Source organism: Phascolarctos cinereus, unplaced genomic scaffold (assembly GCF_003287225.1).
Source record: "Phascolarctos cinereus isolate Bilbo 61053 unplaced genomic scaffold, phaCin_HiC Scaffold_5;HRSCAF=322, whole genome shotgun sequence".
Taxonomy (NCBI): domain Eukaryota; kingdom Metazoa; phylum Chordata; class Mammalia; order Diprotodontia; family Phascolarctidae; genus Phascolarctos; species Phascolarctos cinereus.
In genome coordinates, this window is record NW_027555958.1 from 117165297 (window position 1) to 117183273 (window position 17977).

The 17977-nt window shown below is 38.4% G+C and overlaps 1 protein-coding gene across 1 annotated transcript in view; it reads right to left on the reverse strand.

The window, feature by feature from the left end:
* Window positions 1-17977, reverse strand: part of ARFGEF3 (ARFGEF family member 3) — a 204201-nt gene that overhangs the window by 132366 nt on the left and 53858 nt on the right. The window contains exons 3-4 of the mRNA XM_020973740.2: window positions 15405-15486; window positions 10744-10875 (exon numbers count right to left, since the gene is read on the reverse strand). Of these exons, the coding sequence (XP_020829399.1) occupies window positions 10744-10875; window positions 15405-15486 (214 nt within the window). The remainder of the gene's footprint in view (window positions 1-10743; window positions 10876-15404; window positions 15487-17977) is intronic.

Consider the following 17977-nt stretch of genomic DNA (forward strand, 5'->3'; position numbering starts at 1 on the left):
GAAAATAGTGTATAGAATGTAAATGTAGAATAGATGCAGAAATAATGTAATAGATATAGGAAAAGTGTATAGAGTCAGGGTTGTTGTGAGGATCAAATGAGATAATATTTGTAAAACATTTAGCACAGTGCCTAGCACACAGTAGGCATATAATAAATGCTTGTTCCCTTCCCTCTTCTATGAAAATAAAACTTGTATTATATACTGTAAATGGGGCAGCAATAAGGACTCTAACGGAAAGGAAATAGAAAAAGAAAATCTCATTGCAGCCAAGCTCAATGACTGTTTCACATAGTACAAGTACCATATTTGCATACCTCTATATTGACTTTATCACTTACTATTACAGTTCCTGCAATGAACTACTGCCTCTGGGAATGAATAAAATGGCTCCTTTATTTCGCAATAAAAAGATTCTCTATGCTTTGGTTCATACAAGGAATATCAGGAGTAATGTGACAAATGTTTAATGAGTATGGAGTTCAGCAATCTATCTTTTCCCTCTGTTTATATGGGTCAAAAAAGAGCAGGCCAGCTGAGAAAAACATTCCCACTCTGTATGGTTTATTGTGTGTACAACATAAGGCATCTAAAGAGAATGGCACGTTTCATAGACAATGGTATTCACTGAAGATTGGTCTTCAGCTGGTTAACTTATTAGCAAATATCTTTTCTCAATCAATGTAATAATGAATTTAGCCATGAAAAGCAGTGATGCAAGAATGTTGAATGAATCACTTACATCAAATTTGTTTCCCTTACAATTCAAAAGGTGATACCTCTAGCTGCCAGAAGTTATATCACAAACCAGGAACTAATATTCTTTGTGCCTCTTTAGTCAACACCCAAGATTCTCTGAAATTAGAATCTAGTTTTTTTAGAGGATGCAAAAAGCTCCACACCATTCACCCTGCTGGCTCTAAAGATATAACTGAATTCAGAGAAGGCTCTGAATTCCCTGGAGTCATAAAAAGTTCATCTCAGAAAATTAAGCTGATTAGAACTCTAGGGAAGCACTAGGGGGACCATCAGATTTCTAATTTAATCAATTGCATTTATTGAGCATTTATATATTCTGCAAAACAGTAACTATACCATACAGACAATATGTGAATTCTTTCCCATTTCTAGGCAGAACCAGAATTTGATACCAAATATGAGCATGGTTTATTGTGGATCTCATAGGGATTGGGACTGCACCTGTGATTCTCTTGGCATACAGAACTCATGTGAGCCAAACTGAGATTGGAACCTTCTCTGCAACATAAAGTCTTATACGTCTTCCTAGAGGACTGAGAGATTAAGTGATTTGTCCATTGTCAAGAACTAGGCCTTGTCAGAGACAGAACTTTTAACAAAGTCAAGTCTCTAACCACTAGACAATACCACCTCAGGATTCAATTATATTAATATTACATGTTGATATGAATCTAAATATATTAACATGTTTGTGAATTTTTTTTTCCTGGGGTTGGGTTGTAGGTGATTAATTAATAGTATCTGAGGACTAGTTTTAATGAGTTAATGAAAGTTATTGTATTAACTCTTTTTCAAAAAGTGAAACTTAAACTTCATCCCCATAGGAAAAGACAAAAAGGGTATTATGGACCACCAAAACAATTTACTAGGCTCCAAATTCTTATTAAGTTCCAGTAACAACAACAACAACAACAACAAACATTAAAAGGGTTAATTTAAGAATTGCAAAGTGCTTTACTAATATCTCACTTTATCCTCACAACAATTCTAGGAGGTAGGTACTATTATTATTCCTATTTTATAGGTAAGGAAACTGACGCAGGCAGAGGTAAATGATTTGTTCAGGGTTATGCAACTAGTAAGTGCCTGAGGTCAGATTTAAACTCAGCTCTTTCAGGCTCCAGGTCCGGTGCGCTATCCGCTGCACTACCTAGCTGCCTCCATAAGGAGGGATCTCTCTCTCTCTTCCTCCTCCTCCCTAACCGTTATAACTGCAGCAATAGATAGTGGTAAAACCTGACCCACAGTCTGGCAAGAGCTACAAAACTAGTGGCATCTTGGAACAAAAATTTCTAGAATGCCACATTCTTTCAGGACCAAGGCAGTACAGACAAATTAATTATGATTCTACTAATATGAATTCTATTAGTTTGAAATAATATTTTGCTACTTCACATGAGAAAGCTTCCAAGGGCTCATGAAATCATTCATCCAATAAGCATTTATTAAGTGTCTACTGTGTGCCAAGCACCATACTAAATGTTGGAGATACAAAAAGAGGCAAAAGACAGTCCATCAAGGACCTTCTGATCTAATGGGGGAGATAGCATGCAATCAAATATATACAAAGCAAGCTATATAGAGGGTAAATAGAAAGTAAAAGATGGAAAGCACTGAATTTCAGAGGGGTTAAGGAAAGCTTCCTGTAGAAGGTGGGATTTTAGTTGGGATTTAAAGGAAGTCAGGGACATCAGTAGTCAAAGCAAAGAAGGTAGAACATTCCAGGCATAGGGGACAGCCAGAAAAAATGCCAGGAGCAGAAATATGGAGTGTCTTGTTTGTGGAACAGGCAGGAGTTAAGTGTTACTGGATTAAAGAGTATGTTTGGGGGAGTAAGATTTAAGAAGACTGGAAAGGTCAGAAGAGGGCTAGGTTATGAAGGACTTTGAATTACCCCTTGCCTAAGCACCTACAATGATTATTTCCTACTGTATCAAGTCAAAGCTTCTTTACCTGGCGTTCATGGCCCTTAGTAACTTTACTGTACCTTACTTATTCCCTTTCAATGCAGACTATTCTCTCAATGTACATCATCCTGTTCTGTTAGTGTTTATAGGAGCAGCTAGTAGGCAGCTAGGTGGACCAATGTGGGCAACATGAGAACATAGTATATCTAGGGCACCATGGACCTACCATAGGAGGTAGTAGAAAGGTTAAAAAAAAGACAGGTGAGATAAAGAGAAATGTTGTCTGTCTCACAATTTGGGATAAGGCTTTGGTAGTGTCTAATGTGACAAAGAAAAGAGTCTTAGGTACAGTATTGGCCCAGATGGGCTAAGATATAGACTGTCATTTATCAAACCATTCAAACAAAAAATGTGCAAAGCGCCATGCTAAGATTTGGAGATGTAAATACAAATAAGACACAATCTTTGCATTCAAGGAGTTTATAGTTGAATAGGAACTTAAAATCTGATGTTTCTACTAGACTGTATGCCTTAGTTAAAGTATCAAGACCAATATGGAAACCTGCAAACCTCCCTTAGTTTCCCTCAGTTCTCTCTATTCTCAGCTAAGCCAGACTTTTCCAATCCAGCCCATGATGTTTTCCTATTCACCTTCTAGCAAAAGAACAAGAGAAAAAGGAAGTTTAAGTGGCTGCATTGCTGATGGGGAGAAAGCAGATTAGGGTATCTTCCAACGACTTTTCCCATACTCCCATGACCTTCCCTCCCACTTATTAAGGGTATTAAAGTATTTTCCTACACCCCTACAAATCAGAACACACTCAGGAATACTGTGGACCTCTTTTACTTGTTAACTGGAAGATGAAAGAGTGTTTAAGCTCCCTAAATGATGTAATTATTTTCAAAGACTTAGTACTAACTGTGTACTAACATAAGCTTCTTATCTCCTCATTATTATGGGAAGTCATAAGGAACCTTCTCCTTGGCATCATTTTAATAGCCTAGTTTTCACTATTCTATTTACTTGAAGAGAATGAAACTATATTTCAAAAACATGCAAAATAATCTACAATTCATATGAGCCAGGCCTTTCTCCTTAATTTATTCAAATTAATGAATTTTTAAAAAACTCTAATTTTAATACTAGCCTAAGGAAGGCATAGTTAGGAGAGTCAATCTGCTATGCCCAGGAATGACATTTTGAAACTTCAGAGATCTGTGATATCATTCTTATAGTTACCCCCACCACTGGTACAACTCATAACCCCTTCCTGCCCCAAGAGATCATCTCGTGAGTTTCTGTAGCTAAAAGGTATCATCAGCTCAAATCCAACCATCCAGCTCATCTTTGGGCAGAAGACATGTACACCAATCTCATACTCAAAGCCTTTCTAGCTTGGTAGGCTGCATCCTGTAGGATTCAAGAATTTGGAGTAACTTCTATACTATTACGAGACACTGGGAAAGGACTTTAGTAGAGGAATGCCTTCCACGCAGCTAAGTAAATATTAGATATGAAAAAAGTGGCATGCCTATTATCCGCTTTGGCTTACCAGACTACTGTTATATCTCATCTATTTGCACAAATAAACAAGATCATCAAGAATTGTCTGTGTAAAGAACAATAACTAGAATGTTCATGCCAAGGAAGCTTTCACCAACAGGAAGGCTGGCAAACTTTTCAGGAACCAACACACCACAAGATCTCCAGGGATAAGAATCAGCTTTTGTGACCATTGAAGAAACATTATGCCAAGACCAAAAAGGTGTTGTTAGTCCCTTGTCCCAGCCTGTTTTTCCTCCATTCTTTTTCTGTGTTTTCAGTATCTCATACTTTAAATCCTAGTAATCAATCAATCTACAAACATGTCTATGCAGCTACTACATGAAAAGTAAGAGAGGAAGAAGATAAACATTTATTGTTGTTGTTGTTGTTGTTGCTCAGTTGTGTCTGACTCTTTGTGACCCCATTTGGGGTTATCTTGGCAAAAGACACTGGAGTGGTTTGCCATTTCCTTCTCCGACTCATTTTACAGATGAGGAAATTGAGGCAAACAGGGTTAAGAGACTTGTCCAGGGTCACACAGCTAGTAAGTGTCCGAGGCCAGATTTGAACTCAAGAAGAGGAGTCTTCCTGACTCCTAGCCTAGAGCTCTATCTGTTGTGCCACCTATCTGTCTTATTAAGTGACTACTATGATCCAGGGACTGGAATTTACAAATACTATCTCATCTTATCATCACAACAACCCTGTAAAGTAGGTGGTATTATCATCACCACTTTATAGTTGTGAAACTGGGAGATTAAGTGACTTGCCCAGGGTCACATAGCTACTAAGTGCCTAAGACCGTATCTGAACTCGGATCTTCCTGGTGCCAGGCCCAGTGAATGCTCTATCCACTGAGTTATCTAGCTGCCTTTATGTGCCAGGTACTGTGCTAAGACAAAAATGTAACAGTGCCTACATTGAGGAGTTTACATCCTATCTGAGAAGAAAACATGTGTAAGTTTATTACATTACTTCCCTTCTCCCATTCAATAATCCAGACAAACTGGCCTTCTCTCTGTTCCTTACTCCACCCCCACCGCCATCCCTCTCTTTCACTGTTCAATGGCCACTTGTCATTCTTGGCATACACTTTTTCCTTACCAATGTCTCATAGAACCCCTCTCTTCTTTCAAGATGCATCTGAAACACCACCTTGTACCCTTCTTCATCCATCCAAATGTTCCCCAAAATGGGGGGAAATCAAGTAAAGGTGTAACTGTGGCCTTTGAGCTGGGTATTGAAGGAAACACAGAATTCTACAAGGTGGAGGTGAAGATGGAATGCATTTTCAGGCATAGGGAAAAAGCCAGTGCAAAGAGTTAAAAGGAGTATTATTAATAGTCATCAAACATTTATTAAATACCTACCACGTGCCAGATACTGTGCTAAGAGCTAGGGATGCCACAAAAGGTAAAAACAGTCCCTGTCCTCGAGAAGCTTACAATCTAATGGAATAGACAACGTGTAAACTGTCTACAAATAAGTTGTATGCTGGAAAAATTGGAAATAATCAATAGGACAAAGGCCCTAAAATTAAGAGGGATTGGGAAAGGCTTCCTGTAGAAGGAAGGATTTGAACTGAGACTAGAATGAAGAGCAATCAAGAAGTGGAGAAAGTGGACAACAAGAAGACAAGTTTAGCTGGACTACTGAGTGTGAGGAGTCACAGTGAGGATGGAAAAGTTGGGCGGAGCCAGATTGTGAAAAGATTTCAACGTCAAATAGAGTTTATATTTCCTTCTAGTGACAACAGGAAGTCTGTAGAGTTTATTATTACAGGGGGAAGAGACTTGGGGCAGGGAAATCAATTAGGATGTCACTGTGATGTTGCAGGCAAGCAGTAACAAAAGCCTGAACTACAGTAGTGACCAAGCGAGTGGAAAGATGCAAGACATGTTATACAGGTGAAAGGGACAAGATATGGCAACTAGTCGGTTATGTGGGTGAAGGAGAATAAGTAGGGGGTGATTGCTGAGGTTCAAAACCCAAGTGACTGAAAGAATGATGGTATCCTAAAAAAAAACAGAGAAATTTATGAGAGAGTTTGAGGTTTTCTTCGAAGAGATACCAGAATGGTTTGCCATTCTCTTCTCCAGCTCATTTGACAGATGAGGAAACTGAGACAAACAGGGTTAAATGACTTGCCCAGGGTCATATAGTTAGTAAGTGTCTGAGGCCACATTTGAACTCAGGTCTTCCTGACTCCAGACCCAGCACTCTATCCTAACTGTCCATCTATTCAATGTACAAGTATAAATAAAACATTTAAAATTTAAGTATAAACTATTGCACTGTTCTCAATATGGCAGATTTCTATCAATCCTTTGAATGTCCACAAATTAGACCTCAGATTGAAAAAGATGTTAACTATACATTCAATTTAGTGTAAGGAAAAAACATGTTACTCTAGGTTATTTTCCTTCCCATTAGTACTCTGGAGTTGAGGAAAAGAAAAAAGCAGTTGAAGGTTTTCTCCTTCATTGTTGACTATGTTGCAATTTTGCAACTTAATTACACACTTGGCAATAGCACAACTTTCAACCAACCTTTTCCTATCATGTTTAAACCTAGCTCATGGCAACAGTGAATCAATATTACTGCCAGGTGAAGGAGGCCATTAACTTAGTGAATTAATCAACAAGGATTTATTAAATGTCCTCTACTGTCCCATGCCTAATGGTCAAGGACAAATAGCCTGTAGTCTCATTTTCCTGCACGTTTTCATCCCTGTCATAAACTAACAAAAAGCCACATCAGCATTCCTAATTGCTTTCAGCCTCTGATCTAGCTTCAGTCATTTGTATCAGATAACAACCCCACTAAAGATTATTCATCAGACAAAAAACAAAATCCTGAACCCTGATGTCAGGAATATCATTAGTTATTTACAAGGATTCCATGGAACACAGAACAGCATTTTGGACAAACAAGATATCTACACTATTAAAAACTATTATCACTGCAGACATTGACATTTCATTTAGAGGATTAAGCAGCCCCATATTATACTGGCTCATTTCAGAGATAGTGTCATTTCAGAAGAATCCCTTTTGGACTCTATGGCTCTGTGATATTATTTGCTCGAACTGTAAATTTTAATCCTCATTTCTCTGCACTTTTAATAGTCAAAGATAGCCTTTCCACACCCAGTTAAACAATTACAACCAAAAAAAGAGCCTACTAGAAAGAACTATCAATTATTTTTGGTGTATTTGAGGAGAGAAATGGCATAGTTTGGGGTTAGATTTTCACTTTTTTTGTGTTAACTAGATTCATTAAGAGAAGCTAAATTTTCCTCCATATATACCAAAATGTTTATAATTTTGTAGTAAGAAAAAATTAGAAACACAGTAGATGCCATCAAGTGGGGAATGGCTGAACAAAATTGGATTATGGGAATGTAATGGAATATTACTGTGCTATAAGAAAGAATGAATAAGATGAATACAGAGAAACATTGAAAGAGTTACATGAACTGATGCAGAGTGAAGTATCAGAGCCAAGAAAACAGTGGCATCAAATTTAAATAGAAAGAGGGGCCACTAAACCATACATAAGGATCCCTGTGGGCCATGTATTGATTTAGAAAACTACTTATTAACCTTGTGTTTTATTGTATTTTTATTTATTTTGTTAAATATTTCCCAATTACATTTTAATCTGATTCAGGTGTACTTGGGAGTATTAGAAGCTGCAGGTTTGACACTTCTAGTACATAAAATTACTACAAACATGTAAATGGAAAGAACCACCACCACAAAACGATCAAAAAGGAATGTTGCAAAGTTACAAAGCACAAGGGATGTGCCAAAAAAAATATACGTGAAGACACCTCCCCTCCGGGCCTACTTGCTGCTTCTTCTAAATAATGTTCTATAATCTGTCTTCATGCCTTTCCACTGTCTGATCCACATGCCTGGAATGCTTCCTCTACTCCCCTCCACCTTTCAGAAATCATGGCTTCTTCAAGACTTAGGTCAAATGGGGCAGCTAGGTGGCGCAGTGAATAGAGCAGTGGCCCTAGAGTCAGGAGGACCTGAGTTCAAATCTTACATCAGCTGTGTGATGTTAGGCAAGTCATTTAACCCCAATTGCCTCACCCAAAATACAAAAAAAGACTTAGCTCAAGGGATACCTTTTCTATGAGGCCTCTCCTATTCTCCCAGGTCCAAGTGCCTTCCTCTCTAAGACTATCTTCTGTCTACTCTATGGGTATCTTGCACGGTGAGGTTATTTCCTTCCCTCTTCTTCACCCTCCCCCCATTAGTATGAAAACTCACTGAAGGGAGAGGCTGTTTTTGCTTTTTCTTTCCCCAGGGCTTAGCACAATGCCTAGCACCGAGTAAGCACTTGATAAATGTTTATTGATTGACAGACCTATCACTAGGCAGAGGGTGAAGGAGGAGAGAAAAAGGAGAAAAAGAAGGGAGGAGAGAGGGAGGGAGAGAAAGGTCTAGCTTCCTTACTGATAAAATGAGAGGGCTAATGTGTCTGTACAGCTAAGGGCTGGGTCAGATTTTAATTCTAAATAGTGAAGCATAATAGGGCCACTCACAGATATGACAGATGTTACAGTAACCCCTCAAGATCTATTTGCTAAAACAAAACAAAAAACTAAAAACACCCACAAATATTAAAATCACAGAAAATTAAAAACAATTTTATTTCCATTGTTAGCTTTTTCACTGTGTTCGTATAGTTCCTGGGTTTGTCTTGGTAGGTAGTGTCCCAAGTATTATACATTGTCCACAGTTATTTTAAATGGAATTTCTCTTTCTATCTCTTGCTGCTAAACAAAAGGTGACTATTCCTTGATACCCCCCCAAGAGAACCCTAGAAATGACAATAACTAATAAATTAAAAAGCTTAAACCTGGGTTTCTTACAAACTTAAATGCTTTGCTTTGCCAGTACCAGAGTTATTTTTTTTAAAAAAGTAAAAAACAACAGTAGGGAAACTAAAGTTCTCATTATTCATAGTCAACATTTTGATTAAAAGCCTTGTTTGCCAAGAACACTCATCCATATTATTGTTTTCCTTCTTTCAGAAGATCTGTTTGCTTCCCTTTCCTAGCTACATGTAGTTGACACATTAGGTTCCAGAATTTAACTACAGTTTCTAGAAACCATTATGATGACATTAGAAAGGTAGCCATGATGTGACAGCCATTACTTCCAGTAGAGTTAACATGTGTTATTTCTTGTCCTCAGCAAAGTTAGCAGAAGGCACCACTGGGTTGGAATTAGAAATCAAGGATGGGGTCAGAGAAGCAGGTGGTGGCATAGACACGATCATTTAACATTCTGCCTATTCCAATCTTCTAGATGAAGAAATACTTCATCATTTTAATCTTTAATGTAGGAACTCTAAAAGAAATGCAGGATTTGGGGAAGAAATTTCAGAATAGCAAGGTCTTTTCCAGATCTAAATCTGTGACTCATTTCTTCCATAAATGTAACCACCACCCAGGTACATGCTGGAAGCCTAATGGTTGAAGGGAATGTGCTGGACAAGTTGCCACAGAAACTACCATCAACAGCTGGTTATAGTTATAGAACGCCCATGGGGTCAGTGTTTCGGTAGGAAAAAAAAAGATCATATCTAGAAGTGGACTCTGGTTATGGTCCATTCATGGCTAATGGACCTATGTCACAGTATACAATGAGATCATGCATGCCCCATCTTCTTAATATCTTAGCTTTCAGTCTTCCACAGAATCATCAAATTTTAGAGTTGGAACAGATCTTGGAGAGTATATCTAATCTGGTTCCCATGATTTAGGGATGGTGACTGATGCTGAGACAGTTGAAGTAACTTGCCCAAGGCAGAGAAGGCTTGGAGTGGAATGCCTCAATGAATTGGCTGGCAGACATCAGGCAGCATATCAACAATTATACTCCTGTGAATGCAGCAAAAGTGAGGAAGAGAATTACAGATCAAAGCATTAAAAATGCATATTAATGCATAAAAATGCATATGGCTTTGTGTGAGTAGTTTAATGTTTGCCAGAAACGTTCAGGTTTGTTTGGTGAGTGAAATGTTTGGGGTTTTGGGGGGGTTTTTTGGTTATTTGCTTGCTTGTCTGTTTTGGAGAGGTAGGAGGAAGTGGTTAGATAAAGACCATTATTTTGTTTGGTTTCTAAACCAGAGCAGGCAGAATTCCCAGCAAGGATGAGGTGTGTCCCTAAGACAGGCCACTTTATCAACTAACCCATATTCTATTAAAAGGTGGTGAATAATTGCTAGACAAATTCCTGCTGTTCCTATGGGGCCAAATTTCTTCATGGATTTATTGAATTTGTTTCCTTCCATGCAGTCGTCATTTATGTTAGAATGCACCCACAGCTCAAGTCAAGACCATTCTGTTTCAATGAGATCGAATAAGCAGGCTTGATAATTGGATGCCAACAGGAAGATGAGCTGAGCTACAGATAGCAACAAGGTCTTTCACAAGCTCCAGTGTCACTCATGGGGTCAGACCTTGTCTCTGCTCCAGTGACGCAAGCCCCAGAGGAGCGTCATACTAACCTTCATCACTTCTACCTGCAGGTCTTCATTGAGGGAAGGAGTCACTCTGACAGCATTCAGGATCTGATTAAGCAACTGCTTCTCATCAGAGTCTGTTTCCATGGAGACAAATCTCTCATCTGACAGCAGCTTCTGCAAAGAGACACAAGGCATTGAGCACAGACAGTCTTTTCTCCCACTCCCTAGCTCTGTTGTAGCTTATTATATATTGATGGTTATTTTTATTACCCAAGAGTCATATAGCTGGAGACCATTATGAAAGGTCTGATATTCCTGTGCTGTGAAAAAAAAAATTTGATGACTGAAGTAGATAATATCTTTGTCAAATGTTCTTCATTGAAAAAAAAAGGCTAAATTCGGTTAACGACTTCATTTGAATTTTGAATGATGCTAAATGTGTCAGGTGAACAGGTGTTTGGGTGACAATTAGATTGGTAGGAGTATGACAAGCTGACCCATTCTCTCTTTACAGACACCTGCACATATTACCGTCCAAAATGTTGTTTGGTCAAAGGATAAGAAAAAGGGGTGGGACTTCAAAGATGCAGAAATCACTGTCCAGACACTGACCCTCCTGGCTCCCTGATTTAACCAGCTCTTTATTGTGGAAATGTATTCTAGAGCTCTTGTTTAAAGATTGAAGATATCTAGACTGCATCCCCTGTTTCCTCCATGAATTAAGCCACTTTGGGTATTATTCTAAAAGGCAATTCTGAGTCAAACAGCTACATAGCTGGTTTAATTTAGAGTGACAAACAGGGATTAAAAGATGATGCAGCACATGAGAGCACTAGCCTGGAAGGCAGCAAGACTTGGGTTTAAGTACGATGTAATCATGGGCAAATGCCCTAGGAAACTCCCTAAAACTCTTAAGTTCTAAAAGAGTTTTGGATCTACATTGGTAAAGGGGGTTTCCTCTCCTTGAATAGGATTTCACCTATGCCAAGAACAACATAAGTCTGGATGAAAATAACAACAACAAAATGCACAAAAAAATACCAGGGACTAAGGAAGCCAGAGGGAAGTTCTTCTCTGAGATTCTAAAGATGAGGGCTACAAAGACGAGCAGTCCAAAGGATGGAGGAGTTAATTTCCAGTACAACAACTAGCTGTGTAAAACAGTACTGTAAACTCAGTACTTTTAAGGGATGAGAACTGAAATAGGAAGTGGGTGTGTTTCTAAAAACTGAATTGATGCATGGTATAGTATACATTGGAGTAGATTTAAAGTCAGTAAGGCCCAGGTTCAAGTCCTGTCACTCTGTGACCATGTACCTCAGACAACTCTGTAAGGCTATAAATTATAATAGAATCTAAGGGCAGAGAACATTCCCTTCTTCCTGCATTCCTGAAGATGAACATGGTGCTGAGAATATAGTTGGTGCTTAATAAATGCTTGTGAAATGGAATTGAAATCTGCACCAGTGCAGCTGATTGTTCTAGGCAGTTCTGGGCTGCTATAAATGCTAGTACAGGGGAAGGAGTTCCTACACCAATGAAATCATACATTCTTAATATAGAGACATACTGAAAATACTGGCAGGTTAAAGCAAGAGGGGAAAGGAAGGGAATAAGCATTTATATAGCACCCACTGTGTGCCAGGCACTGTGCTAAGCACTTACAAATATAATTTTATTTGACATCTCTGGGAGGTAGGTACTGTTATTATCTCCATTTTACAGTTGAAATAACTGAGGCAAACACAGATTAAATGACTTTCCCAAGGTCACACAGCTAGTAAATGTCTATAGCCTGAGTTGAGCTCAAGTCTCCTGACTCCAGGCTCAGGGTCTAGCCACCACACCACCTCGCTGTCTAGACTCACTCATTTTGTACCTATCTACATTTTTGAGAACGAACAGAGAAACATACCATTGTTGACAATGAATATGTATTTTAATAAAATCAGTACAGTCCATTCTACATGATCCTTTGCATTAACTCTTCTTGGGCAGCTAAGTGATGCGGCAGTATATAGCTGGTAGTATTCACATTGTAAAAAGATATAGGGCAGTAATGTGTTCAAAGCATTGGACTAAGTGCTGGGCTGGTAGAAGACAGCTATACAGAATCTACCTATATTGACCTAGTCTTTCCCCTCAGGAAGCTTACAGTCTATTGGGGGAATAAAACAAAAATGTAAGTAGTTATAACAAACTATCGCATGATTAAAAATACTAGAAGCGTATAAAACAAAATGCTATGTTTTAGATTCAAGTTATTAGATTCATAGTTATTACATCTTACTATGTAAGACCTAAAATTAGGTCTTATACAAATGGGAGACAGTCTGAGTTCTCAGATATTTACTAGCAGCTATTTAACTCTGAGCAAATCACTTAACCTTGGTTTGCCTCTGTTTCCCCATCTGTAACATGAGGATAATAATAACACCTACCTCCCATGGTGGTTGTAAGAGTGAACTGAGATAATAATTGTAAAGCACTTAGCATAGTGCCTGGCACATAGTAAGCACTGTATAAATGTTAGCTGTTAATATTAGGATCAAATGAGAAAATAATCACAAAACACTTAGCACAGTGCCTGGCACATAGTAGATGCTGTAGAAATGTTAGCTATTATTATTATTATTCAAGATTCACGCGTTGAACTAGAAGAACTACATATTCTCTATTCACTTGAAACCTGTACCATTAATACAGAACTGCACTAAATTATATTTGCACTGAGCCATGAATCCCTTCCTTCCTGAACCTCATAAAAGAAGCCACCTGGAAAAGATAATATGTCGCCAAAATGGGAATACCATCATCTTCTCTCTGGTGGAATCAGCACCTGCATCTGTAAAGTAAAACCTGAATGAACTATAATATTCAGGAAAGGAAAATGTGTTCTAGTTAACTGGTTAAACCCAAGTCCACATATGTGCTTCAACCACTGCTCTCGAAATCTTTATATGTATGTTATATCTAAAATACGTTGTGTTCACCAACTGATAAATGATCGAAGGATATGAACATGCAGTTTTCAGAAGAAATCAAAGGTCTCTACAATCCCAGGAAAAGGGTTCTAAATTATGAATGATTAGAGAAATGCAAATTAAAACAACTCTGAGTTACCACCTCATACCTATCAAAAATGACAACTGCTGGAGGGGATGAGGGAAAATAGGTACACCAATAAACTGTTAGTGGAGTTGTGAACTGGTCCAACCATTTTGGAAAACAATTTGGAGTTATGCTCAAAGGGTTCCACAACCTTGCATACGCTTTGTCCCAGCAGTACCAGTACTAGGTCTGTACCCCAAAGAGATTAAAGAAAAAGGGAAAGAGCCTCTAGGTACAAAAATATTTACAGCAGCTTTATTTGTGGTGCCACAAAGTTGAGGGGATGCGCATCAGTTGTGGAATGGCTAACCAAGTTGTGGCATATGATTGTGATGAAGTGCTACTGTGCTATAATAAATTATGTCAGGGATAGTTTTAGGGAAGAAAATGGCAAGACCTATATGAACTTATGCAAAGTGAAGTGTGAAGAACCAGGAAATCATTGTGCACAGTAAGGCAATGTTGTAATGATGATCAACTGTGAAAGAAAGATGGCCACTCTGATCAATACAATGATCCAAGACAATTCCAAAGGACTCATTATGAAAAAATACTATCCACCTCTAGAGACAAGGAACTCTGAGTGCAAACTGGAGTATAATTTTCTTGGTTTCTTTCTTTATTTTTTTTTGCTTTTTTTGTGATATGACTAATATGAATATGTTTTGCATGATTTCACATGTATAATTGATATCATTTTGCTTGCCTTCTCAGTGGGTAAGAGAGGGCTGGGAGGAAGGGGCAGAATTTAGAATTCAAGATTTAAAAAGAAAATAATATTAAAAATAAATAAGAAATTTTTAAAAATTGAAAATATTTTAATAATTTCCTTGAGGTCAGACACCGTAAATTGTATGATCCTCAGTGCCTTGCACAGTGCTCTGCACAGAACAAGCACTTAACATCCAGCAAATCAATCAACAAGCATTTATTAAGTACCTACTGTGTGCAAGGCATTTTGCTAAGGGCTAGGCCTAAAAAGCAGGCATTAAAACAGTCCTTGCTCTCAAGGAGCTTACATTCTACTGGGAAAATGAAGCAATAAATATTAGTCCACTTTCCAACCTTAGCAAAGATAGAAAAGGTAACCTCACTGAATCTTTGAAGGAAGGACTGCACTGCTTTGGGGTTATCATCAACATAATTATTTTGAACATCAATTTTCATTGTACAGTGTTTGCACAGATATTGTAGGGGATGGTGCCAGATCTATACTAAAGGCATAATTTGCAAATTGTTTTAAAAAATAAATCCCTGATCACCTTAGCTCATTTTCTTGTGTTTTACCTCTACTCCTAAAAAGGAGACTGCTAAAGGAAAGATTCTACTTGAGAGTTAGTTGGGTTTCAGACTGTCAATGATAGTCCTTCAACTAATAAAAGAAGAAAAAAAATAGCAGAGTTGGGGAAATTCTGGCTGAAACAGGAAGACTTTCCAATTTTGTCTTCCCAAGGTCTAATTTATTATTAGCAAAGTTTCAAGGATTGATTTTCTAGCACACACAATCTAATTCACCTTGGCTAGACTGCAAATGCAAAATCAGACTTGACACTTGTCTAAACCACCTTCTATTCAAGGGGAATCAGTCATACCTGCATCCCTGCTAGAGCATACTGGGCCAATTTCATGTTCTTGGATTCCAAAGCAAGTTGGAGAGGAAGGAGGCACTTCTCCCTGGAAGAGGTACAAAAAAAAAAGAAAAGAAAAACAATACCTCAGATTATTTGGTAAGTCATGCTTTTTGGTCTGCTTTCTTGAAAAGGCAACAATAAAAAATAAATGAATCGTAACTAGAATTGGTTATTTGTAACCACAACAGCAACAAACTGGGCAGAAATGAGAATTCACATACTACTTGCCTTGTAGGTAAACCTACAAGAAATGCAGCAAGTGTACTCCCTCTTTGCCTTGACCTCATAGAAATCCAAGCTTCCTTCAAGGCCCAGCTCAGGTTAATTCCTATCTGAAGCCTAACATGAACCACATCCTTCCCCTTCCATTCACTTCCCAGGTGCTAGGACCCTCCTCACAGTAGAAATTACTTTTGTATATGTTTTGTATTAAGTTGGCTGTAAATACATTATAGGGCATAGCAGATAGAGCACTGGACCTGGAGTCAGGAAGATTCATCTTCCTGAGTTCAAATCTGGCCTGAGACACTAATTAGTTGTATGAATTTGGGCAAGTCACTTAACTCAGTTTGCCTCAGTTTCCTCATCTGTAAAATGAGCTGGAGAAGGAAATGGCAAACCACTCCAGTATTTTTGCCAAGAAAACCCCAAATAGGTTCACCAAGAGTAAGACGTGTGCCTGAAAAATAGCTGAACAATAAAAACATTATAACCTCTCCATTACTTCAAACAACATTTTAGTTTCTTGAGAGCAGGAATTATTTTCATTTCTATCTTTGTATTCCCAGGACTTACACAGAGCCTGGCCCTTAATGGATGCTTAAAAGATTCTTGTTGAATGAAAGAATGAATGTGGTATATGTAACTGGGACACAAAGACAAAACTAAACAAAAAAATGGTTCCTGCCACCAAGCTTTTGATACCCATATATAGCAATAAATTGTTGGTACAGTGATAGTAAGAAGGAAATATAGGATTTCTACTTGTGCAGTAGAAAATCCCATTTTACTTTCTCTGAGTGAACCTTTATGCAGTTGCCACTGAAGTTTCTCTAACTTAACCAATACAGGCTGTCACCTCTTTAAATTAACTCTACTCTCTGCTAAGGGTGAGAAGAGAAACCACAGTATTTCACCTTTAGAAACCACAAGGAAACCAGCTGTACAGATAACGCAATGAATCAGAAAATTAACAATCATTATAGTAAAGAGAAATTGGCTCAGAGGTTTGAACATTCATGCATCCACCATGTGTTTGGCTAACCTACATCTCTGAGCATCTCTCTAGCATCAGCAGCCACAAAGGATGAAAGAAGCTCTAGATATGCCATCTAATGTAGGCTACAAAGTTATAGTAAATGGACAAAATGAAAACAGATATGATTACCAAGAACACCATTTCCATTCCACCACAGGTCAGACCAACCCTGGTTGCAGAATAAGTAGTTCACAGGAAAATGGATCATCCTAGTGGTTTCTCTTTCTATACATTCCTTGATGTAAGCCTCAATGACACCATCGGGTCATTTCCTGTTTCTATTGCAAATATCTTCAATGCTATCTTTATCACCACTTAAATGCGGTTACAAAAGCAACTCTAGATGAGTGGCCACTAGGAATCTGATCTGCAGAGAATTCCAGTTTTGTTCACTGTTCACATGTAAGTGACATGCTGTTACTGTCAATCCCAAGGGCAGAAAAAGGAAACTAAAGGATAAGAGAGATAGGAATAAGATGAGAGATGTATTTCCAACTCTAGGAATTCTGTCAAGAGTATTACATATCTAAACATCTAAATCTTTACAGAAATAACATGTATCCATGTGCTGATAAACTATACATAAGGAGGCAGGCAAAGATCAGCTGATGTAAAAATCTAAGTGCCCAGGGTCAGCTAGGTGGTGCAGTGAATAGAGCTCTGGCCTTGGAGTTCGAATCCAACCTCAGACACTTAACACTTACTAGCTGAGTGACCCTGGGCACTTAACCCTGATTGCCTCACCAAAAAGCAAAAAACAAAAACAAAACAAAACAATAAAAATCTAAGTGCCCAGCCCAGTCAAGTTCAGACTGTAAGAATCAGAAGACCAAGAGTGAGACACAACCTTTCAAAATACAACCTGACCCATAAACTATCTGACAAAATCCTGAGACATCCTAGGTATCCTTAGTGTTCATATGACCCATGGTTCAATTCCTGCTTCCTGACTCCTTTGCTCTTTAGCTCTGGTCATTGATTTGCCTGGTACCCAGTCTTCCTACTTTCAGTTATCTGATATCCTGGCTGTCTATGAATGGCCAGAGACTGTTTGTTCTTTGTCTAAATTCAATTTCCTTCTCCCTACATGGGGAATTTCCCTAATACAGGAAGATGCATGACCCATTATCCCAACTCCTATCTAGCCCTGGCGATCCCTCAACCTGGGATGGAGGACGGAATTAGCTCAGCTTCTCTAGTTTCTTCCAGTAAGCCAATGGTCCTTCTCCCAAAGAGCTCCCTTGATCCTCTGTTAACTCCTTGGCTTCCCAACTCT